The following is a 24,516-nucleotide window of genomic DNA, read 5'->3' as shown; positions in this document are numbered from 1 at the left end:
GCTGGCCATTTCGTGTTCGGAGACAAGGGATACAGGTGTTTAAAGCCATGATCCTGGGCAAGGTCACCCAGTGCTTGAGTGTAGAGGGAGGTCCAGGGTTCTGCCGGGCACACAAACGTGGTGGTCCAGCCGAGGGAAGGGTCAGTCAGAAAAGACCGAAGGGATCATCAGGGCTTTGGACCTTCAGGCTTCATGGCCCCCGGCCCCTGGGCCGCCCAGGAGAGGGGCCTGCAGGCGGTGGGGACCAAATGGGCAGTGAGTGGGCAGACAGCGAATGTGTACGTCGCTTTGGAGGTTTCGGCCTGGTGGGGAGCAGTGATGGGGCCGAGGCTGGGGGTTCTTGGGGCTCCAGGCCTAAGACCTGAGAAACCAGGGAGGGTTTGGGCGGGGATGGCGTTGAGCCGGGGCCGGGCGGGCGAGGCGGTCCAGCTAGAGGCCCCCCGGGAAGACGGGGTTTCGAGGCGGAGAGAGCTCAGCTCGGACGTGGCCGAGCCAACCGCGAGCTCAGCCCAGAGACCCAGGGAGCCGCCTGCGCCGGCTGGTCATGCGCTTGGGCACCAGGAACCACAATTCCCGGCGTGCCCAGCGCCCGCTTCCGGGGCGGGTCCGAGGGACCCGGAAGTAGTTACGGAGCTCGGCCGAGGCAGCGCGGTGTGAGTTGTGTGCCATTGTTTTTCCTCGCTCGCTGGTCGTGTCGCCGCCGTCATGGGGAAGCGACAGCACCAGAAGGACAAGATGTAAGTTGAGCCGCCGCCGGGAGCGGTCCTGTCCGCACTCTGCGCCGCGCCGAGTCCCTCTTGACGTCGCTTCCCCGGAAGCCTCCGCCGGCCCCCGGCGGGGCGGCTCCCTCAGGCGCGGGTCTCTTGGGGTCCCGTCCCCTCGGTCCCTCCGCTCGCCAGCTCTGACCCCGCCGGCTTTCCCCGGGCGCGGTTCTCGCTCCCCAGCCTGCTCACGGGCTACAGCACCTTCCAATTAAACCCACCTGGCACCACCAGCTGCCACCGAGTTTCTTTGATTTTTTTTTATCACAAGAAGAGGAAGATCTGTGTCGACCGGCTGTTCTCTGTTTTCCCTTTGAAACCACTCCAGTCGGGCTCTGCCCGCTGCACTGTTCTTGTCGTGATCCTGTAACTTCCGTGCGTCTCCATCCGGGGGTCAGTCAGTTCTCAGTCCTCATTTTGTTGGGCTTCTCAGCAGCGTAGGACGCGGCTGACCGCCTCTCTCCCTCTGAAGCCCTTGTACGGTGCCTGGGACACCACACTCTGTTTTCAGGCTACCTCAGGGGTCTTTCTTTGTTGGTCTCCTCTGCTGGATCCTCCTCCCCACCGTTCCGGACCTCCTAGGTCTCCTCCCCCAGGCTTCCTCTCCATTTACATCCTGCCCCGGGGGATCTCTCCAGTCTTGCTTAGGACACCTCCACTTGGAGATCCGATAGGCTTCTCGAATTCAGTGTGACCCACGGGGAAACAACTCTTGATTTTCAGCACCTGAGCCTGTTCCTCCCCCATTTTCCCATCTCAGTGGTCACACCGCTCTCCGCTCGGTGGGGTCAGAAGCCCGGGAGTTTCCCTCAGCTCCTTCTGCCTCCTGTCCATCAGTACGTCCTGCTGGCTCTTCCAGGAATTGACCGCTTCTCACTCATCCACCAGTCCTCCCACAGGTGGAGTTGATGCCAGCTCTTTCTTGGACCTTTGTAGTCGCCCTCAGATTGGTTTTCTGCTGCCTATTGCTTGACCCTTTGCACACAGCAGCCAGAGTGATGCTTTGAGGACTTGTGCTGAATCAGGGTCCTTGCATCCCGCCTGAAGCAAATCCAGAGTCCTCCCGCGGCCCGCGAGGCCCCTTGTGATACGACCACCACCCGCGTTTCCATCATCAGTGGCCCCGTGCCCCCACGTGCACTCTTTTTCAGTGGCTTTGCCCTTCTTTGGGAACACACTAGATTTTCTTCCCTCAGGGCTTTTATACGTGATTAGTCGGCTTGGTCCCTCTGCCCGGAAAGCTCTCTCCCCAGGTCTTCATGTGGCCAGCTGCTTCTCATTGTTAACCCTGCTATTTGGAGCAGGACCGTTTGGGTTTGCTTACGAGTTTGCGTATCCCCGTGTTCTGTTGTGTTTTTCACTATGTGCCTGACACATAGTACGTGTTAAATAAGCATTTTCCGAATGAGTGAAATGATTTCGGTCATCAACTTCTTACTTCCAGCGACTATTCTTTTTATAAAGGGGTGGTAGTAAGATTATCTCTCTCTCCAGGTACATTACCTGTGCTGAATACACTCACTTCTATGGTGGCAAGAAACCAGGTAAGGCATGAAATCCTTCTGTTCCTTTTGGTGTGTGTGGGTATAATCAAGGAATGATGTCTTCACAATGCAGTAAGTGTAAAAATGAACAGTTAATAAGAACATGGAAACTACAGTAGACAAATGGGCTGAGGACACAGTTCACAAAAGAGGAAATACACTAAACATAGAACAAAATGTTTAATTTTGGTGGTGATTTTTTTTAACATAGGTTACAATAATATTTTTTCTGTCAAGTTAATAAAGAATACAAAGAACGGGGACTTCCTTGGTGGCACAGTGGTTAAGAAACCGCCTGCCAGTGCAAGTGACATGGGTTCGAGCCCTGGTCCAGGAAGATCCCACATGCCGTGGAGCAACTAAGCCTGTGTGCCACAACTACTGAGCCTGTGCTCTAGAGCCCACGAGCCACAACTCCTGAGCCCCCACGTGTCACAGCTGTTGAAGCCCACGTGCCTAGAGCCTGTGCTCTGCAACAAAGACAAGCCACCGCTATGAGAAGCCCGCTTACTGCAACGAAGAGTAGCCCCTGCTCGCTGCAACTAGAGAAAGCCCATGTGCAGCAACAAAGACCCAAAGCAGCCAAAAATAAATAAATTTAAAAAAAAAAGAATGCAAAGAAAAATAATACCTAAAGCTATCAAGGCTGCAGTCAAAAGAGCACTGTCACGGTCACTGGTGGGAGCAAAACTGGCCCAGCCTCTTGGAAAGCAAAGCCAAGAGGGAGACCCACAGCAGGGGTGTTAGTTAGGGTTGTGGCAGAAACCCACCTGCAGTATGTACTTTTTCCTCTAAGCTCTTTCCTTTTTTTTTTTTTTTTTAATAAATTTATTTATTTATTTTTGGCTGCGTTGGGTCTTAGTTGCTGCGTGCGGGCTTACTCTGGCTGTGGCGAGCGGGGGTACTCTTTGTTGCGGTGTGTGGGCTTCTCATTGCGGTGGCTTCTCTTGTTGAGGAGCACAGGCTCTAGGCGCGCGGGCTTCAGTAGTTGTGGCTGGGGGGGGCTCTAGAGCGCAGGCTCAGTAGTTGTGGCTTGCGGGCTTAGTTGCTCCACGGCATGTGGGATCTTCCCGGACCAGGGCTGGAACCCGTGTCCCATGCATTGGCAGGCAGATTCTTAACCACTGCGCCACCAGGGAAGCCCTAAGCTCTTTCTTGATGTATCCCACGTTTTGGTTCTGTCTAGAGAAAGGTTTTAGTACACAGCAATTTTTGCAGTGGGTAATTTACATCAGTGTTTTCTTTTGTTTCTTTTTCCTCTTTTTTTAACCTTAGCAGGTTTTATTTTTTTATCGACGTATCGTTGGCCTATAACACTGAGTGGCTTCCAGGTGCACAGTGCAGTGGTCTGATATTTCTGTACATTGCAAAACAAAACCCAAAATAGGTCTAGTTACCGTCTGTCACCACACACAACTATTATTATTTATTTATTAAAATTTATTTTATTTATTTATTTTTGACTGTATTGGGTCTTTGTTACTGCACGTGGGCTTTTTCTAGTTGTGGCCAGCGGGGGCTATTCTTTGTTGCAGTGCGTGGGCTTCTCATTGCAGTGGCTTCTCTTGTTGAGGAGCACGGACTCTAGGTGCATGGGCTTCAGTAGTTGTGGCGCACAGGCTCAGTAGTTGTGTCTCGCGGGCTGTAGAGCGCAGGCTCAGTAGTTGTGACGCACGGGCTTCATTGCTCTGCGGCATGTGGGATCTTCCTGGACAAGGCCTCAAACCCGTGTCCCCTGCATTGGTAGGCGGATTCTTAACCACTGAGCCACGAGGGAAGCCCCACACACAATTTTTAAGATATCATTGACTACAGTCTCCATGCTGTGTGTTTCATCCCCGTGACTTACATGCACTTTTTCTTAAAATGTAGTTGACTTGTTGATAGAGCACATGTGTGAAATTTTTTTTTTTTTTTTTTTTTTTTTCTTTTTGCGGTATGCGGGCCTCTCACTGTTGTGGCCTCTCCCGTTGCGGAGCACAGGCTCCGGATGCGCAGGCCCAGCGGCCATGGCTCACGGGCCCAGCCGCTCCGCGGCATATGGGATCCTCCCAGACCGGGGCACGAACCCGTATCCCCTGCATCGGCAGGCGGACTCTCAACCACTGCGCCACCAGGGAGGCCCCACATGTGTGAAATTTTTTACAGAGTAAGTCTTCTGTCCTTTATTTTCATTTTACACAGATATCGCACAAACAGATTTTCGTCGTCTACCTTTTGACCACTGCAGGTAAGAATTTGGAGAGTTTAACCTTGCCCTCGTGATTGTTCTTGGGTACTCAACTGTTTGACAGTGAATCTGATCCCTGGAGATGCAGGTGTAGCTTCTGTCTGCGTTCTCCCACCCGGATCTTCCATGGACTGGAAGAAGGGACCCAGCAATGGAAAGAAATGATGATGGTTTTCTGCTTGTTCTGTGTCTCCATTTATGTGCATTGTCTTTTAACCTCGTTCTTACCTACAGAGGTAGGTAGGCTCTGTCCTCAAGCCTGCCTTACAGTTGAGAGAATCAGTGCTTCGAAGAGTGAGCTCCCTCTCCCAGATATCCCATCCAGGAAGTGGTCTGACTCTGAGCCCAGGGCTTTCATGCTTTCCTTTTGGTCCAGAGTCTGAGTAGTAACAGCAGCCCCGATAGTTATGATACTGTGGCCCCTCCCCCTTCCCTGAGAATGCAGGTCACTGTGGGGGTGGGGAGGGACCCAGCTGCACAGCCACTTGGATGTCTCTTCCCACGCTCGTTAGACTAATGAACCCCGACACATTGGGGCTTGGGGGGAGTGGGCAGGTCTGGTGGTCCCCATGGGCCTGAGTTTCCCCAAGTTTGAGCCGTGGTCAGCTCTGTCCTGGACACACGTGTCTACACAGCATTCTCCCCACCTTGCTCTCCTCTCTCTCCGACCAAAGTTCTGATTCCATAGGTCAGGGTGAGCCTTGAGAGCTGACCAAGCTCTCCTGGTGATCCCAGCACTGTGGTGAGGCAGGTCAGCTGATACCACGGGGCAGTGAGGGGGCAGGGGAGGCTGAGGGCACAGCCGCTGAATCTGCCCAGGGCTCCCAGGAGGCTCCCCACATGGTGAGTGAGGGCTTCACCTGTTTCACTTGCTCAGGAAGTATGAACAAGTGAGACATCATCAGCTGCATTTCTCACCACCGCCACCAGTTTTGTCATCAGCCTCCTGGAAATGTAGTCTTGTAAATTGATTCTATGGAAATCTTTGGTTCCTAGTTCTTCCAAGAGGTCTCTGCTCTGTGTCTCGCCCATTTTGTAACTACCTTGGGTTCTGGGTAACACGTGCTTTGAGAATGTGCCCTTCAGGCCCTGTTGGGAGAAGACGCATGTTCACTGTCTTGCTGTTTGGAGCTTGCCTTGTTGTTGGGTCCTGCTCTGGTCAGTCCCCAGCAGTACTACTGGGTTAGAGTAGAAGGTTGGGCCAGAGGGGGCGCTGGTGAGGATTCCCCACAAGGGCTCCCTGGGGCAGCATCCGGGGAGGTGATCCTAGTGCTGCCAGGCTGTCCAGGTCCTGGTGCCTGACCTGTGCTGACCGGACTCGTAGGTGACTGATGTACAAACAAGTCATCAAGCCAGGGCTCTTGGTGACTAGTGATGGAGACCCCATGCCAGAAGAAAGGTTATTGGCTCAAGGAAGTCCACTGGATACCATCCTCCTCCACCTGTGGGCTCTGCTTTTCCTAAGCGGACCCTCCATGAGGCAGGAAGTGGCCTTCGACACCCATATCCCTGCACTGGAACTTACCCAGGGCTCCCGGGCGTCAGGTCTTGTCTGAGTCACTTACCCACTCCTTGGAAACATGGCGGGAACGGAGCCTGCTGTGCAGCCAGGAGCAGGCAGGGCTCCTCCAGACCATGGTAACCGCCCCCAGAGTCTCCTGGGATGGGATGGGGCAGTGCTCAGCAGTGACCCTGTCCTTCCTCAGTCTCTCTCTACAGCCCTTTGTCTACCCGGTCTGCACCCCCGAAGGCGTCGTCTTTGACTTGCTGTGAGTTTTCCCTTGACTTCTGACTAACAAATGTGGTGAGATTGTTGACACCCTCTCAGGAAGGGGCTGTGGGGCCAGCTGGAGTGTTTGGGCTCCAGGCAGTGCTGAGCCTGGGCACACCGAGGTCCCAGTAGCCTTGGGAGCCCTGGAAGGGCCTCAGGCATGAGGCGGCAGTGCTGCTGTGACCTCTGCCTGGAGGGGCGTTGGCCTCTCCCCCATGTGGGGGTCCCTAGTGCTCTAATTCTCACCCCATACCTGTTAGAGTGTTAATGAGCTGAGTAGCTTTCACTTCATGAAGGCAGAGCCATAGTTTAGGTGCATACTTTTCTAATGCTTCCCTTTGAAGCTTTGTGCTCAGTTTTATGTCCCAACATAAGCCAGCTTCTGTAATTGTCTCATAGTTCAGACTCAGTTTAGAAGATTTGCAAAATACTTCAAAGGAAAAGGGAAAATTGGCCATAACTGCATTGTCCAGGGAAAGCACTGTCAATATCTGTAGTGCTCTTTTTCTGGGAGTGTATTTGTGGTAACCTTTTGAGATCATACTGTTGAAGATAGTTCAGGATCCATTTTTCACTCAGATGAGAGCTTTTCTCCCCTATGTCATTCAGAATTCTTTGGAAGTGTGATTTTTGATGCTGGCCCAGTATCTCATTGTATGTACGTCTTTTTCTGTTAATGTTGTTTGTCCATGTTTATGCATAACTGGAGTAAAAACCCTGAACGTACTTTGAAGCCCATGTAGCCAGAAATATTCCCCCATTTCCTCTGATGAGGCAAAAAGTGAAGTGGAGTGTAGCCCCTTCCCAGCTTCCCCTGGAGGCAGACCCCCTGCACTGTGGCCCTGTCGCCAGGCTGCACCTGCCCTCCCGCTGATGCACACTGTCCTCTTCCCTTCAGGAACATTGTCCCTTGGCTTAAGAAGTATGGGACCAACCCCAGCAACGGAGAGGTAGGTGGCTGTGCAGGAGATTTGGTGATGCTGGTGAACACCAGGTGTCAGGTACAGGAACGTGGTGGAGGACCCACACCGGTCCTTTCTGGAGTGTTCCCCACTTGTGTACACGTGTGCAGGCACCTGTCTTACCTCGGTCGTGGATGCAGTTGCTCGGTGACCCCACTGCCCCTTGCTTCCACCCCCGAGGTGTCGGTGCGTTCGGCCCTGCCTGCGTCCGTGGTGGCTGCGTGCGCCCTCCTGTGGTGGCACAGTTCGGGGGGCATTTGGAGTTCTGCTGTTGCAGATGGTGGTCACACATGCGCTGTACCCCTGGGACTGCTGGACACTGGGGGCTGCGTTTTCAGCTTGGTAGCTCCCGGCAAGTTGCCCCCTGGAGGAGTCGCACTGTTCTAGACTCCCATTAGCGGCGTGTCAGGGGAGATGCACGTCCTAGACCCTCGGCAGCTCTAGGAGTCACCTGTCTCTTTGGGTGATGTAGCTTGTGGGCACCAGCGTTCTGTGACATGTACTCTGTGGAGAGTTAGGTTAAGCAGCTGTTGATGTATCACACGTACAGGTGCAGGAGAGAATCTGGAGTCGAGTTCCAGTATACTTCCCTGCTGGACACACCCCACCCCTCCGCATGCCTTGTTGTAAAGCCCCGGGGCGCCCATTTTCCACTCTTCCCGCTGCTCTCTGTTCACTTCTCAGCTTGCCTTCCCTCTGCCACATTTATTCGGTTGCACCCATTCACTCACAGAAAGGGGTTAGCCATGCAGCATGAGGCCTGGTGCTGTGAGCAGAGTGGGATGGGATGCTGACCAGAGGAGGATGGGGGACCTGGCGATGTCTGTGGAGCAGTGCCATGGAAGCTGTGACCTGGGGACGAGGGGAGATGGTGGCAGATAGTCTGAGTTACATCGGGGGGGTCTTGCCAGCCCTAGAGGGAGCCTGGCTTCGTTCTGGATGGGCTGGAGGCCAGATGGGTTAAGCCGTAGCGAGCTGTGATCTGGCCTGTTTGGAAGCCTGGCTCTGGCTGCTGTGTCGGGACCAGACCTCAGGGAGGTGAGGTTGGAAGCAGGGAGGCAGCAGGGGCCATGTACTTCCTGGGCAAGAGGTGCTGGGTGAGCCTGGGCTAGGGTGCAGGCTGAGGAGGTGCAGTGCAGGGGCTAGAGGTGGGCGAGCAGGGAGGGCGGGGCCTTCTGCAGACCCTGGAAGCCAGGTTGGCTCCCCCAGGGTGTCAGCCTGATGGAAGTCCGGCCTGCGTTGGGGGAGTGGTGGGCAGTGTGGTGACTGGCACTGCGGAGCTGGGAGCTGGGCTGGGTGGTGGTCAGAGCCCTGTCTGCCGGGATGAGGCCTGGTCAGCTCTGTGACAGACCCTGGGGGCCCTGTGGAGAGTGGAGGCTGTCATTGTCATCGTCTTTGGGGAGGTCCAAGAGGATCTGGGTACGGTGAGGCTAGGGGGAGGGAGGGAGGCGGACGAGGGGTGTGAGCAGGGTCCTGGTCACCAGCCTCGGATGTGTGAAGTGTCGTGGGTTCAGTCTTTGCTCAGCTGTGCACTTGTTACCTGTGTTCTGGAGGCGGATGTGTACTCTGGGGCCCTGGGCAGTGGCCTTGTTTTCGGGATGCACCACCTCCCCTGGGATCAGGCTGCGGCTGTGTCGAGGCTGGGGCTCGCTCCTCTGTCGGTGGGGGCTGCACTTTGCCGTCGCCCCAGCCCCCCGTGTTTCCTGGTCCACGTCTGGCCCCCCTGGCCTCGGTCTCCTCGGTTACTGTGGACAGCCGCTCCCTGGGTGCTCCCCAGCCCCACAGCACGCCAATCGCCTGCCCCCAGCCATCACCTCTGCTGCGGGTGTCCTGTCAGGGAGTCTGCGGTGTGTCCTCAAGCGGGGCCTGTGCCCCTCCCGGCCTGTGCCAAGAGTCCCCACGGCCCTGAGGACTGTCCCTGTGGTGTCAGCTGCTGTGAGCTCCTGTCACCTCCTGGGACCCCAGGAGGAGGGTGCTGCGTGTGGGTCTCCCTGGGTTGGCTGTGCCTGGGGCGGGCACCCACCATCTGTCCATAGGTGTGTGTGTGGGGGTGGTTGGCTAATGAAGGCAGGGCCGAGGTGACTGTCGGGGAGCGGGCACTGGGCTGGGTGCGGGGACTGTGCCAGGGGAGGGAGGACGTGGGGCAGAACCGGGTTCGGCCCTGGCGGAAGGAGGCCCGGCGTCTCCTCCAGGTGGCCCTTGGAGCTGGCCGGTGCTGCAGGGCCTGTGCCTCCCCATCCAGGGTCTGCCCGCTGCCCCCTCGCTTCCTCTGACGGAGGCCGCCCCACTGGGCGGCTTTCCTCCGGCTGCTGGACTTTGCTTTATTGTCCAGGTTCCTGGAGAAGAGGTGAGCCGCAGACGAAGTCCAGAAGTTTTGAGAAAGGATCCCGTCCCATCCCCTCTTGGCATTTGCATGCATTGACTCCTTTTCCCCCACGTTGTAGTGCCCAGTGTTTCTTGGGTCGTCACACAGCAGAACAGCAGGGCAAACGCCTGGGTCCCCACTGCCCAGCTGAGGAGATATTGATTTGGCCAAAAAGTTTGTTCGGATGCCTCTGCCCTTCTTCACGTGAGTTACTTGTTATTATTAATTACGCTTCTTTCAGAAACTGGATGGGAGGTCCCTGATCAAGCTGAACTTTGCAAAGAACAGTGAAGGTGAGTAATCCTTTACAGCCAGTTCTAGGATTGGCTTGCAGGACCCGAGGCCCCCGCCTCTCACCAAGTTTTTGTTCCTTTCTGATCAGGCTGGAGGCTTGCTTTTGATTTCTCAAAGGCTAATAATTTTTTCTTAAAGGTCCAGATAGTTTAAAGCTGGGGTGGGGATGAAACCTCAGGCTTGGGCACTTCTTCCCACAAGGGCACTTGGGCTGTGTGGGCCTCCGGTGGCCTTTGTGGGTCCAGCTGGGCCCCACGGGAGACAGGCCCTGCCTGGCCGTGGCTCTGGTCCAGTCATCGCTGGAGACAAGCTGCTCAGGCTGCGGCCCAGGGCGGGCGGCCGGGCAGTGGGCGTGGGGGGTCTGGCGGATTTGCCAGGTGGCTCTTGGGCTGGTTTCTGCTTGGCACTGGTCATAAAGCCCCAGTCCAGTCCTGGGGTCCTGCTCTGCACCCCTCCACACCCTCCACTGTTCTCATTGGCCAGACGCCTGCACCGAGGCAACCTCCGTGGACACCCACCTTGTTCTCGGTTCTCTGTGGGCCTGGCGCCGTGCCCTGGGCGCGTGTAGGTGCCGTGGTTGAGGTCGGTGTCGGGGCTCGCTGGGCGGGTGGTTCCGGGAGATGCTGGAGCAGCTGAGGCTGGCCTGGCTCCCAGCAGGTGCCAGATGGCAGTGAACGAGCAAGCAGGCCTTGGTGGCCGGGAGCACAGCACCCCATGGATGGTCCCTGGGTGCCGTGTGGCTCCCTGCTCTGAGAGTGGGTGATTCGGGGAGGCCCTCGGTGTGTCTCCTTCACAAGTGTTTACTGAGCGCCTGCTGTGTGCGGAGAGCAAGACAGGCCGGGTCTCTCCCGGAACAAAAGGGAGGGAGGAAATTGGAAATGAGATCACTGTAGTGTGTCAGGTGCTGCGTGTACCAGGTCAGAGGTAAAGCAGGGTGAGAGAGGGTCACAGGATGACTCGCTGACAGGGTTTGAGTGTAAATCTGGGGGGAGGGGGAGGAATGGCGGGGGAGGGGAGCCCTGTGGGGATATGGAGAGACCATTCCGGGCAGTGGGCTCAGCCTGTGCAAAGGCCCCGAGGCACAGCCAGGAGTCCAGTGTTGCTGCATCAGGGTGAGTGGAGTGGGAAGCAGGGTCTGTGGTCCAGAGTCAGGTGGGATGGGGTGCAGAGCAGTCATGCGGGGCCGGGGTGGCCATGGGAGAACTAAGAGATTCCAGCAAGAAAGATCTGACCTAACTTTGCCTTTTTAAAAATTTTTACTAACTTTGATCTATTGATTGCCTTTTTTTGGCTTTGTTTTGTCTTTTAGTTGAATTTTTTTTTTTTAATTTATTTTTGGCTGCGTTGGGTCTTCGTTGCTGCGCGTGGGCTTTCTCTAGTTGCAGCAAGCAGGGGCTGCTCTTCGTTGCAGTGTCGGGCTTCTCTTGTTGCAGAGCACGGGCTCTAGGCGCGCGGGCTTCAGTAGTTGTGGCATGCAGGCTTAGTAGTTGTGGCTCGCGGGCTCTAGAACGCAGGCTCAACAGCTGTGGCACACGGGCTTAGTTGCTCCGCAGCATGTGGGATCTTCCTGGACCAGGGATCGAACCCGTGTCCCCTGCATTGGCAGGCAGATTCTTAACCACTGCACCACCAGGGATGTCCTTTTTTTTTTTTTTTAAAAAGAAAGCATTATTTATTTTCTTTCTTTTTTTTTTTTTTGTTAATCAATTTATTCTTGGCTGCAGTGGGTCTTTGTTGCTGTATGTGGGCTTTCTCTAGTTGCAGCAAGCAGGGGCTACTCTTCATTGCGGTGGGCGTGCTTCTCATTGTGGTGGCTTCTCTTGTTGCGGAGCATGGGCTCTAGGTGTGTGGGCTTCAGTAGTTGCGGCACGTGGGCTCAGTAGTTGTGGCTCACAAGCTCTAGAGCACAGGCTGACTAGTTGTGGCACGTGGGCTTAGTTGCTTCACGGCATGTGGGATCTTCCTGGACCAGAACTCGAACCTGTGTCCCCTGCATTGGCAGGCAGATTCTTAACCACTGCGCCACCAGGGAAGTCCCTAGTTGAAATTTTCAGGGATGTGAAAGTAGAGAGATTTAGGGACTTCACTGGCAGTCCAGTGGTTGGGACTCTGTGCTTCCACTGTGGGGAGGCCCAGGTTTGATCTCTGGTCTGGGAACTAGGATCCCGTGGTGCGGCCAAAAAAAAAAAAAAGAAAGAAAGTAGAATTAGTGTGTGACTCCCTGCCCCGTATCCATCCCCAGCTTCAGCTCCCATCCATTTTCAACGTGTCTGATTCTACCTGTGCTCGCATTCTGCACCTACTCAGGTGATTTTAAGCAGATCCCTGACATCATACTATCTCGTGCTTAAGTACTTCAGTGTGCATCTCTAAAAGCTAAAGATTGAAGAAATAATAACTACAATACCATTGTCACATCTAAAAAGTTAGTAGGAATGCCATAGTATCTTTGACTATCCAGCCAGTGGTCAAGTTTCCAGAATGCTCTCATAATTATTTTTTGTAGTTTTGAAATCAGGATTTTTAGAGTCCATACGATTCAAGGTCTCTCATCTCCAAGTGTTCCCCTTTCTGTAGTGTTCTTGCTGGGACTTGAAGAGGCTCCCTGGCTGCGGGCGGGTGTTGGTGGGGTGGGGCAGGGCACGGAGGGCAGCTGGGGCTGGTTGCAGTAACCCAGGCGAGGGATGCAGGAGGTACGGGTACGGGGCAGCGTCTGAAGGACGGGCTACTGGTGGGTGGGCAAGGGTGACAGACACCTGAGGTGGAGAGGGAGGCCAGGTGGGCTGGGGGCTGACAAGGCCGACTTTGCTGAGGAAGGCCCTGCAGGGGTTGGGTCTTGCAGGATGAATGGGAATTCATGCTCTTGGAGGAGGAGCTTGAGCTGTGGGCTGTCCCTTGGGTCCGCCCTGGGCGTGCTGACGCAGGGTTCCACCTCTCCCGCTCTCTGACCTTGGCTCTCTGACCTTGGGCGTGTGCCTCCTCTCCAGGGAAGTACCACTGCCCTGTGCTGTTCACCGTCTTCACCAACAACAGCCACATAGTGGCCATCAGGACCACTGGCAACGTCTACGCCCACGAGGTGGGTCCTTGGGGAGCCCCAGGCCGGCTCATGGGCTGAGAGCCGCCGGCGCAGCCAGGAGATGGCAGGGCCTCCTCGTGCCCTCCAGACTAGACCGGGGCAGTTCTGCCCACTGAACAGGTCCTTGTTCCCTGGTGCCCCCCCACAGGCATCGGCAAAGACCCTGGAGGGACCTCAGCTCCTAGTGCCACCCCAGGGGATCACATGTTATGGGGGGGGTCCCGATTTCCACACCCACCCTGCTCTGGGCCTGCTTTGGGCTGGGTGCAGATGGCAGGGCTATGGCCCCGTGATGCAGGAAACCCTCCCTAAGCCTTTTTCACGCCCATCCGTGGAGGTTGGCCCCGCGGGGCTCTGGGGTCACGGATTCGGGTGGCTCATTGGGAGACAGATGTGTGACAACAGCAACCTGTCTGGGACACAGGAAGCCCCGCCCCTTGGTGGCACACACGTGTCCCCCCGCTTGGTCCTTTCCCTACCTCTGGGTGGGCTCTGGGCTGCCAGGTCAGGGGGCAGGCAACGTGACAGCAGCCTTTCTCCTGGGTTTAGGCTGTGGAGCAGCTAAACATCAAGGCCAAGAACTTCCGAGACCTGCTGACTGACGACCCCTTCTCCCGGCAGGACATCATCACCCTGCAGGTGGGTGTCCCCTTCCCTGCCTGCCCGGGGACCACCCGCCCAGGACCTTGGCTCCTCCTACCTCAGTGGTCTCGCAGCCCCCTGCCTGCGTAGCTCCCAGCTGTCCCGGCTGTTGGCAGAGCCCCTCCCGCCCTCCCTGCCCTCAGTCACCCTGGGCCTCCACACAGGCAGCCTGCTCAGTCCAGGGCTCACCGCTCCCCTCCGAGGCCACCCCTGCCGTGTCAGGGCCCTCATCTTTGCCCCCAAAGCCACCTCCACGTCCCGGCAGCCCCGTTGCAGGCCTGAGGGCTGGGGCTGGTGTGCTCGGGACCCAGGAGCGAGTGTAGGGTGTGCCTGTAGGTGTCAGAGCCCCGAGTGAGTTCATGAGAACGCGGCCCTAGAAAATCAGGGTGTCTAGATCCTCCTGTGGCTCGTCCCGTTCTAATCAGAGGCCGGTGCCTGGCTCTCCCCAGTGATGGGCTCGCTGTCCCCAGGGCAGACCGTGGAGTCAGTCTGGCAGCCGGGCTGAAGCGGGGCGGCCTGCAGGAGGCCTGGAGGTGGGCACCCCACGTCCCGCGCTAACAGCCAAGGGTGTTCGGCTGTGTGCGAGGAGAAGGGGACGCAGCTGGCTGAGCAGCCATCTGTGCCACTGTCCCCGCCCCACCCCTGCTCGTCACCCTGCGCAGGGCAGAGTCCCTGCTGACCTGCAGTGCCCATGCAGCCCCCAGCCTCTCCCCTCCAGCCTGGTCCCTCTGCCGGTCCACCTGTCCTTTGTTGCCCAGCAGCCACACAGCCCAGGATGGGTCTGGCTGTGGTGCCAGGCTCACTGCCACATGTGTTCTTTTTGCCATAGGACCCCACCAGTTTGGACAAATTCAATGTCTCCAACTTCTTTCATGTTAAGAATAACATGAAAATAATAGACCCAGGTATGTATGGCCAGGGCTGGCCCGGGTGCCAGGGACTTGGGTAGAAGAGCCTGTGCTCCTGGGTGAAGCCCCCACCTCCCTGGGGCTTGAGCGTCTGGGAGTCTCACCCAGGTTTTCACAGGTCTTGCATTTCCTGAGCTCATGCTCCATTGTTTTGTGCTGGGGTTGGCAGACCACGTTGGCCCATGCCTGCCATCGGGGGCCAGACATGTCGGTGCCAGCCGGGCCATCACCATGGTGCCCAGCCTGGCCATCTCCCCGCCACCCCCGCCCCGTCAGGACTTGGCTCTAGGTCTCTCAGAGCTGCTTCCTTTCCCACATGTTCAGGGGCCTGGATGGGCCTTCTCCTCAGAGATTATCTGTGTCCCACCACAGGGATGGGCCATTCGTGCTGGCCGCTGGGTGGGTATGGAGGTCCCATGAAGGGTGGTGAGTGCTCGTGGCCACTGGGTCCTGTGATGCGAGGCTGTGACCCCTGAGGCTGGGGCCGGTCTGGGGACAGGGCAGTGGCCTCGCTCTTTCTTCCCCCACTGGCTCCTCGCTGGGTTGTTGTGACCAAGAGGCTGTGACTGTGACAGGCTCTGGTCACTTCAGACTCGTGTTCCGGCTGGGGCTCTCAGTGGCTCTGGCCTCCTGTCCCTGTCACAACATCTGGGGATGCTGCTGGGTCTCGGCTGCTCAGGGCGACTGCGCTGTTTTGTAGATGAAGAAAAGGCCAAGCAGGACCCATCTTATTATTTGAAAAACACGAACACGGAGACCCGAGAGACGCTGCAGGAGCTCTACAAGGAGTTCAAAGGGGACGAGATGCTGGCAGCCACCATGAAGGTCCCCGAGAAGACAAAGGTTGACAGGCTGAACGCTGTGAGTAGGCAGCGGGCCTCGCCGCTGCCCTCTTTGCCGCTCAGGGCACTCCTGGGGACGGGGCTGCACTGAGGCTGGCCCGGCAAGGCTGGGGCCACGGACAGGTGTGGCCAGCCCGGAGCAGATGTGCTAGGTGGACAGCTGCCCGGTAGCTTCAGTGGTTCCTCGCCCCACAGCTGCCTGGGGTATGGGCAGAGTCACTGCCCTGCGAAGCTGGTTACTCGGTGCTCAGAGCAACCTCAGGGGTGCCAAGCTGCTGGAGGGAGGGAGCCAGTGGTATTGGGGGTACCTGGCACCCGCCCTCACCTTCTCGTCCCATACAGCCCACGGTTGTTCCTGGGACCCCCAGTTGGCAGTGAGGGCACCAGGGTTTGCACCCTGGCTTGTCAAGCCCCAAAGCTGCCCCTCCCCTATTCAGGCAGGACCTGGTGAGCTGGGGCTGGGGGACCCTGGTGGGGGGACCTCTGAGGTGCCCCCGTAAAGAACTGTCCAGAAAACTAAGCGTGCTAAAAGAAGAAGGTTTGTTGTTTATAATCTAATCCCACCTCTAACACGATGGTTCTTAGCATTTTGGTGTATTTCTTTCTCATGGGAAGAAACTTTTTTGTCTTTCTGTTTAGAAGGAAAAAAAATCGTTTATTGAGGCTTATTTTTTCCTGTAGGGACTTAACACATTTAAAAAGAAGCTCCAGCTCTTGGTGCTCTGAACCCCAGAGATGCCCAGGCTCTGCCTGGTGTGTTTTTCTGGGTTTCACTTAACGTGAGAGCTTTGGCAGCGGGGCCTTCAGCCCAGTTGAGGCCCGTGGGCTGCTGGTTCACTGTGCCCCTGCTTCCTGGGCCCTTGGGGAGAGGCCAGTGTGGGCTGGGCTGTCCTGTCCCCCTTGGTAGGCCCCTGCAGGCGCCTGTGGGTGGTGGTCAGGGACACCTTCCTGGAGGAGAGGCACCGAGCAGGGCCTGAGCAGCGGGGTGGCCTCCCGGGGCTGAGGAGCCAGCGTGGTTTCTTGGCAGGCCCACTATTCCACCGGGAAGGTCAGCGCCTCCTTCACCTCCACTGCCATGGTTCCCGAGACCACGCATGAAGCAGGTAGTGGCCTTTGTCTCCACCGCCAGCGTTAACAGCAGCCAAGGGTGGGGTGCCCTCATCCGTGCCCTTCTCAGCACCGCTCTGTCGCGCCTGGGCTTTGTGGGCTCATGGGCAACTCAGGAGTGGCCAAGCACAGCCCCTTTTGAAAGTGGGCTTGTGCTTGGGATAGGGGCGGCTGTCCAGGGGACTCCCTGGTGGTGGGAGGCCCTCCCCATGCTGGGGGCACCCCACCTCAGGCCACCCCACCTCAGGCTCCAGCCCAAGTCCCACCTTGGCGTTGCCCCCAAGCCCCCTTCCTCTCCTGTTCTTGGCTGGTCGGGCCCCCCTCCCCCCTCCCCCCAGCCCTCCCCTCCCCACATCGAGGAGCTGTCAGGCCCCGCTGCCCCACCCTCCCCAATGCCCCTGGGGGCTCCGGGCCACGGGCAGGCAGGCAGGCAGCTCAGGCCTTTGCTTGCAGCTGCCATTGATGAGGACGTGCTGCGCTACCAGTTCGTGAAGAAGAAGGGCTACGTGCGGCTGCACACCAACTTGGGTGACCTCAACCTGGAGCTGCACTGCGACCTGGTGGGTGAGGTGGCCGCCTGCGAGTGCCTGGCTGCTGGGCCTCGCAAGTCCTTCCTCACTGTCGGGGCCACCTTCCACTGCCCAAGGGCCCTGGGGGTCCTCAGGACCCTTCCCTGGCTGCCATGTGCCTCAGGGAAGCACCTTGCCTTTTTTGTAGACGCCAAAAACCTGTGAGAACTTCATCAAGCTTTGCAAGAAGGGGTACTACGACGGCACCCTCTTCCACAGGTCCATCCGCAACTTCGTGGTGAGTGCCGTGCACCGGCCTCCCAGTGCCCACGTGCGGAGCCCTGCAGTGACCCGTGTGTACCCGGGGGCCAGCTGGCCACACCAGGCCTCTCGGGGGTGAACCAGGAGGGCCCCATTCTCACCAGGAGCAGCTGGGGGAGGGGGGCAGGGGGGCTGAGGCTCATGGGCACGGCTTCTCACTGGCTGGTTCTTCCTGCAGATACAGGGAGGTGACCCCACGGGCACAGGCACAGGTAGGTGCTCGTGCTGGGCCCCTGGGAGCTCTGGCTGTGCAGTGGGCTCTGAGGGCAGGGATGTGGGGACTCTGCTAGCCCCACGTGCTGTTTCCTCGTTCCAAGGTGGTTGTGAGCCCTCAGCCACAGATGAAGGGTTGGGGGCACATTACCTCCCGCTGGGCCTCCGGGGCACCCTCTCTGCCCACAGACCAAGGGGGCCCACAGTGGGCGGAGGTTGGGCCCCACCCTGGACGCTGCCCCTCCAAAGCCCCCCTTAGCCTGCCAGCTGCTTGGGCCAGCTCATCCCTCACCCTGTGTGGTGTGAGCAGGAACCACCTGTCTCCTTGGCACTTTACTCCCTGTTCTGCGGGCCGGGCCCTAACCAGGGGCTCTGAGGGCCCTGGGGCTGCGGGGGTGTCCTGCAGGGAGTTGGTAATGAGGACTCCAGGGATTGCGCACGGGTTTTTGAGCTGGGCCGAGTCCCAAGAGCTGTGCTCAGCTGGGACCTGGTCATTCTTGCTGCCATGTGCCCCCTCCTCCTCCAGGGGGGGAATCGTACTGGGGAAAGCCCTTCCAAGATGAGTTCCGGCCCAACCTCTCGCACACGGGCCGCGGCGTCCTCAGCATGGCCAACTCGGGGCCCAACACCAACAAGTCTCAGTTGTGAGTCAATGGGCAGCCATGGGAGGGGCCCGGGGAGGGGGTGGCTCCTGCAGGTTCTCCATGAGCCTCGCCCTACATATTGTGCCCCCAACCCCGAATCCAATCCAGAAAGTGTGGGGACATGCGCAGACCTGCCTGAGCGCTGGGCGTGTACACCTGCACGTAAGACGAGTCAGCCGGCAACCCCACGCCTCGTGGTGGTGCCTGCGACAGGCCAGGGCAGCACCAGATGTGAGTGTGGATGTGGATGCCCGGCCGGGGGGCGGAGACCCAGTGAGGGGTCAGGAATTCTGTGAGTGTTTCGGCGTTAGATGCCCAGGACACCCACCTTGGTCCTAGTAGGTCTAAGTTTTGGTGCTGAGAGGGTGAGAACAGGCTAGACGTACAGGCTTGGGTGGCCTGTGTCCAAGTGTCTGGGGGGTGGGGGCCTCCAGGAGCAGTGGAAGGTGGGGGGCGGCGCAGGGGAGCTGCAGGGCCGCAGAGGAGAGTGTTTTCCCAGGAGCCACACGCTGCCTGTGGAGGTTGGTTTGGGCCACATGGCCACTGATGGCGCGTTGAGGACCGTTTGGGTGGCGGCTCGCATGCACGTTTGCTGGCTTCACCTGCAGAGCCGCCTGGCTTGGAATGGAGCCCCAGGTGGAGTGTTTCTCTCCCGCTCAGCCTTCTCTAGGAGCTTTATGAGTTCATCTACGTTTCTTGATTTATGATTCTTAAAAATCTTTAATTTTTTACCTGTGTTCCAGATATTTTCCCAGACTTTAAAAATTTTGTGGAAAGGTGGCACATGTTTTTACATCTCTCCTGTGGCATTTCCACTTGTGCTTAAGGAGTCCCCAGTGCCATCGTGCATGTGTCTTGGGGAAGTTGTGGAAGGCTTTGGTTTTGGGATCTCGCTGGTGATTGTGTGTGACGTGGGCACAGTGTTTGTTTCCTCCCAGTTGTGCTGGTGTCACTCAGAGCAGTCCCCTCCCCAGGTGGATGGTAGCCTTGCTGGCGACTGAACAATCAGGATGCCCGTCACAGTCTGTCAGGTGGCTAGTTGGCACCCCGGCCATCGCGGGCACCGGTGTAGTGGGGAGGGGCCCCCGAAGGGCGGAACACACCCTCCTGCCTGATGGGTGGTCCCGTCTTAGGTGACTCATTCCCAGTGATTTCCCTGCTCATCCTCCAGCGGAGCCCCTGAGAGAGCTTCCCACAGAGAAGGCACTTCCCGCCAGCCATGAGGGCCTCGGGTCATCCTCCTCGTGCCCGGCACTTGGCACCTTCCTGTGGGAATTGGCTCTCACTCTGTTTGTTGTTCCTTCTGCCGACGTTACACTTAACCTGCTCACACTACCTCCGCCCTGGGCTCTGTAGTGAGTTCCAGAAGGAGGTCCACACTCACTGTCTGTTTGCACGTTGCTTTGGCTTTGATTGCTTATTCTCTAATCTGGACTTTATTCTAATTGGAGCGAGGTGACGTGTGTTTTATTTATTTAATTAAAAAAATTTTTTGTGACGTGTGTTTTAGAACAACGGACGTGCGTGGGGTAGTTTCCATCTAAGGATGTGCCTTGACTTCTTGGATGTCTTCTATCTTCTAATGCGATTTTACAGTTTCTTCACATGGGTCCTTTGCCTTCCTGGATAAAGCTCTTCCTTAAGGATTTTGTAGTTTGTGATATTTTTGCAAACAGATTTTTTTTTCCCTAATTCTGGGTGGTTATTGTTCATGTAGAGAAAAACTATTGTTTAGGCACTTTATCAAATTCTCTTATATTTCCAGTAGTTGTTTACTGAAACTGTCTTAGGCTTCGTAGACATTCACGTTATCAGCTTGAGGGGATGTCCTCTCCTTCCTGGTGCAAACATGGCCCCCTCACCTTCGGGCTGTGTGGGGGAGGACATGGGCTCTGTTGCGTCACCCAGTCAGGTTTGCTGTTGGGCCTACTTTTTCAGGCGAGGTTGCTGAGTTTGCAGATGCTTTCCTGTAGCGTCTGTCCCTGTAGCGTATGCTGTTTTTCTCCCGGAGGCTGTGGGCCAGCCTTTCTGCTGTGTCCGTGTGTCTGTCCTGGCCAAGATTGTAGACTGCTGCTCCCTCCACATGGGGGCTGGCCTGGGTCATCTGCGCTGGTTTGATGGGGTCCGAGTACCGTGGGCGCTGCCCATGGGGCGAGGTGGCCAGCGCCTTCTGGTGGGACAGCTGAGCAGCTTTGAAGGCGAGGCAGCTGTTGTGACCTTGCTGGGCAGGGACGGCCGCAGAGCGTTCTGCTGACCCTTAGGTGGGCTTTGCTGCTCTGGCCAAGCACTGATTCACATTTTGCCAGAATGGGACTCACCCATCTCTGGATTCTCAGCCTGTGTCCATGCGTCCCCCTCTCCCCCCATCCCTGACCACATCTGTGTCCGTTCTTCCTCAGGCCTTACAAGGGTTGTTTGCTGTCACTTTCTCTGTAGTTATTTTCAGTTTCTACCTCGAATTGCTTCTTCCTGGTTTCTGTTCTCTCCTTTCTTTTCGTGTCTCTCCCCCTGCAGCCTCGGCCTGTGTGTCCCCCGCCCAACTGCCTGCTGGTGGCTGGTGGTTCCGTCTGTCTCATCCTGGCAGGGCTCTGTGGCGGGTTTCTTAGCCCCACAGGGCCGGGTGGGCGCCCTGCGTGCTCTTGGCAGGGCCGGTGGTGTCACCGTTTTTCATTATTTCCGACTCTGCTGAAATAGCCGGTAAAACTGCTGCTGGATTGGTGGCGGTTTTCTCTTTTTATTTCTAATATTATCGGGTGTTTTGTCTTTTCAAAGAGCTAACTTTAGACTTTATTTCCTTTCTGTTACGTCTTGGTCTCCCTTTTGTTGTTTTTCTGTTTTCCTCCTGTTACTTTAGGTTTATTCCATTCTCTCTTGAGTTTCTTTAACTGTGTTAGAAGTGAGAATAGGAGACCTGCCTGGCGGCTGGAGGTCGGGGATGCACAATTCCGCGATTTTCGACGTCTGGCAGCCCGATGGGCTTGGAAGGGGTGCGCTCCCTGGGCGGCTGCTGACGCGTGTTGATGGAGCTCGGTCCCACACGGGCTGTGGGGATGTGGGAGCATTGCTGCACTCCTCTGGGGACTGCTCCGTGTTGCGACCATCGCCACACTTGCTGCCTCTATCCCTTCTGCTTCCGTCCTTCTGCTTTTAGCCTTGTAGATTGTTTTTTTTTTTTTTTTTTTTTTTTTTGCGGTACGCGGGCCTCTCACTGTTGTGGCCTCTCCCGTTGCGGAGCACAGGCTCCGGACGCGCAGGCTCAGCGGCCATGGCTCACGGGCCCAGCCGCTCCGCGGCATGTGGGATCTTCCCGGACCGGGGCATGAACCCGTATCCCCTGCATCGGCAGGCAGACTCTCAACCACTGCGCCACCAGGGAAGCCCAGCCTTGTAGATTCTTGAAGTCTTAAAGCAGTATCTTACACAGCACACACCTAGATCTTGGTTTATTTTAATTCAGCCTAAGTGTGTATTTAACTGTCCAGTCACTGTGCTGCTTCTGGTGATCTTGTTTTCTACTTCGCCTTTTCTTCTATTTCTTTTTGTTTCCTTCTTTTCGCTGTCTCCTGGTTTGGAACTTAGACGTTTTCCTTGTGGCTTCATGTCACGAAGTACATCCATCTAATGTCTGAAGTTACTGGTTAGCGCCCTTCCCCCCCCCTCAGTCAACCCGCCGGCTCTCACATCCGTGTCCTCGGGGAGTTTAATTTGCCCTTTAAAAATTTTTTTTAAATTTATTTTTGGCTGTGTTGGGTCTTCGTTGCTGCATGCGGACTTTCTCTCTAGTTGCAGCGAGTGGGGGCTACTCTTTGTTGCAGTGCAGTGGCTTCTCTTGTTGCGGAGCACAGGCTCTAGGCGCGCGGGCTTCAGTGGCTGTTGCTTCTGGGCTCTAGAGTGCAGACTCAGTAGTTGTGGCGCACGGGCTTAGTTGCTCCATGGCATGTGGGATCCTCCCGGACCAGGGCTTGAACCTGTGTCCCCTGCATTGGCAGATGGATTCTCAACCACTGCATCACCAGGGAAGCCCCCTAATTTGCCCATTTTTATACCAAATTAGACGTGAAGATTTTTGAGGTTGGTCCTTGTGTCCCTTTCCCGCGTGTGTCTGCGTCCAGACCCCTTCCTGCTCGTTGCCTCCTTTCTTCCGGGCTACAGTCTGTGGTCCTGTAGTCAGTGTCTTGATGGGACAGGCTGTGGGCACAGCATCGGCCCAGGAGGAGGTTGGCGGCGGCCAGGCCTGGAGGCAGAGCCCCTACCCCTTCCTGGGCGGCTTGGTAGGGGGCCGAGGCAGGCAGGTGGGGAGGCGCAGGCTCTCCCTGACCATCCCTCTTTCCCCAGCTTCATCACCTTCCGCTCCTGTGCTTACCTGGACAAGAAGCACACCATCTTCGGGCGGTAAGGAGCTGCACGTGAGGTCTGAGTGTCGGGTCGGGCAGCTACCTTCCCCTGGGCTGGGCCTGCTCCCGCTTGCCCCGTCTGTGTCTCTGCACAAGTGGGGGCTTGGGGCTTCTCTGGGGGGGGATGGGGATGGGCAGGGAGTTGGGCCCTCTGGACCTGAGACCCGCCCCAGTGGCCTACCCAGCGCCCTGCCTGACCCCCTCAGGCTCTCCCCCTTGAATGGTCCCGAATCTTAAAGCTGGGCCACATCCTGTCTCTCTCCCCATCTCCTGTCTGGGGCTTGGCACCCATCCTGTGAAGGCTCAGATGGTATTTCCAGCTCTGTGGCTTCATGGTCTCTGCCACACCCCCGCTCTGGTCATAGCACAAAATCAGCTACAGACATTACGAGGGTGGACGGGTCCCGATCAATCTTTGTTGACAGAGCTGGCAGCCAGCTGGACTTGGGCACCAGCTGGGCCCGGGGACCCTGCCCCTCATCTCTGGGTCCTACTGGCTCGTTCTGGAGCCACTCTGTGCCCCTGGCCTGCGCAGGGACATGGCCTTTGGGGGTGCCCTGCCCTGGGCACATTCTCAGGTGCCCTATCGCTCTGCTGCAGGGTTGTTGGAGGCTTTGACACACTGACGGCCATGGAGAATGTGGAGAGTGACCCCAAAACTGACCGCCCTAAGGTATGTGCCCGGGAGCATGGGGGCTGCTCCTCAGGCTTGGCACTGGGCGGGCCCTAGGCGGGCTGGGGGCCTGCGCTGGCTCTGCTCACCCCTTCCCGCCCCCACCAGGAGGAGATTCGCATGGACTCCACCACAGTGTTTGTGGACCCCTACGAGGAAGCCGACGCCAAGGTGAGGGGGGCACTCGGGGCCCGTTCTGTCCCCAGGAGCCCCACCCGGCCCAAGGGCTCCAGGCCAGACACTCCCCTGCCTGCCACAGATCGCGGAGGAGCGGAAGAAGACGCGGCTGGAGGCAGCGGTCCTGGAGAGCACAGCCAAGACCAGCCAGCCCCAGCAGGGGAGCCAGGGCCCCCAGACGTATCGCCGGGGGGTGGGCAAGTACATCAGCCCGGTGGTCACGTGAGTCTCCATGGTGCTCTCCCTGCACTTACCGCCGGGGAGTGGGCAGCCAGGGGCAGGGGATCCTGTCATGAGCTGGCTGCTGGGGGCGCCTTGGTGCAGGGTGAAGGAGGGGAAGTCGGGGCTCCCAGCTCAGGGCCTGGTACTCACACAGCAGCTCTCGTCTGCTGCTTCTCTCCCCAGGAAACGGGTAGCAGAGGAAGAACCCTCCACCAGTGCAGCTGTCCCCGTGGCCAAGAAAAAGCCCAGCCGAGGTTTTGGGGACTTCAGCTCGTGGTAGCAGCAGGCTGGCAGCTCTGGATTCTGGTAGGGACTTGGACTGTGTCCCCTGAGTTGTCTGCCCTTTGAGCTGCGACTCAATAAAGCTCTGGTCTATTGGCCTGGGTCCTCTTTCCTGTCCTTGGGAGTCCACGGGCCACCTTTTCTCTCCCTGGGTAGGACGGCCTGGCCCTGTCTCCACGTCTGTTCCTCTGCCTCAGTCAGGAGGGCGAAGCCAGCTGGCTCCCGCTGTTGGCAAAGGGCGAGCAGAGGCCCTGGGAGCTGGTGTCCGTCGTCCCCCCACCCCCTGCCAACTACTCTCCAGCCTCAGGGCCTGGCCTTGTGCTCACACATGACCTGGGGACCTGCTCGGGGGTGTCTCTTTCTACTGAAGATCTTCAAAGTCTGCCCTTTCTGCGCCCTCCATCCCACAGTCCTCCTGTGACACTGCTCCCTTGGCTTCCAGAAGCTCCCGTGGAAGCTCAGGGACAGCTGCCTCCTCCCAGGACCCGTCTGCTCCCTCTGCGAGGCCAAGAGGGTCATCGCTGCCCTTCCCTACTCTCAGCACTTGTGTCCTCGGGTCAGCAAGGCCACCACCCC

The 24,516-nt window shown here is 57.4% G+C and overlaps 1 protein-coding gene across 3 annotated transcripts; it reads left to right on the top strand.

The window, feature by feature from the left end:
• The first annotated feature begins 614 nt into the window (after positions 1–614).
• On the top strand, positions 615–24,489 carry PPIL2 (peptidylprolyl isomerase like 2). Of its 3 annotated transcripts, none has more exons than XM_082641284.1 (21): positions 615–737; positions 2,256–2,305; positions 4,490–4,535; positions 6,242–6,304; positions 7,205–7,256; positions 9,875–9,926; positions 12,915–13,006; positions 13,556–13,645; positions 14,478–14,553; positions 15,257–15,417; positions 16,426–16,501; positions 16,959–17,065; positions 17,223–17,312; positions 17,514–17,547; positions 18,075–18,192; positions 22,528–22,584; positions 23,187–23,259; positions 23,368–23,430; positions 23,519–23,658; positions 23,842–23,964; positions 24,383–24,489. In XM_082641284.1, the coding sequence occupies exons 1-20, from the start codon at positions 706–708 to the stop codon at positions 23,936–23,938; spliced, it is 1,569 nt and encodes a 522-aa protein (XP_082497410.1). In that variant the 5' UTR covers positions 615–705; the 3' UTR covers positions 23,939–23,964; positions 24,383–24,489. The 3 variants fall into 3 exon arrangements, with proteins under 3 accessions (XP_082497410.1, XP_082497409.1, XP_082497408.1); XM_082641283.1 differs by having other exon boundaries at positions 24,097–24,488; XM_082641282.1 differs by having other exon boundaries at positions 23,842–24,488.
• Positions 24,490–24,516: the final 27 nt, after the last annotated feature.

The sequence above is a fragment of the Mesoplodon mirus genome, assembly GCF_964341445.2.
Source record: "Mesoplodon mirus genome assembly, chromosome: 13".
NCBI classification, from domain to species: domain Eukaryota; kingdom Metazoa; phylum Chordata; class Mammalia; order Artiodactyla; family Ziphiidae; genus Mesoplodon; species Mesoplodon mirus.
Note: the sequence above shows the minus strand (reverse complement) of the source record. Positions and strands in the feature narration are given on the sequence as shown.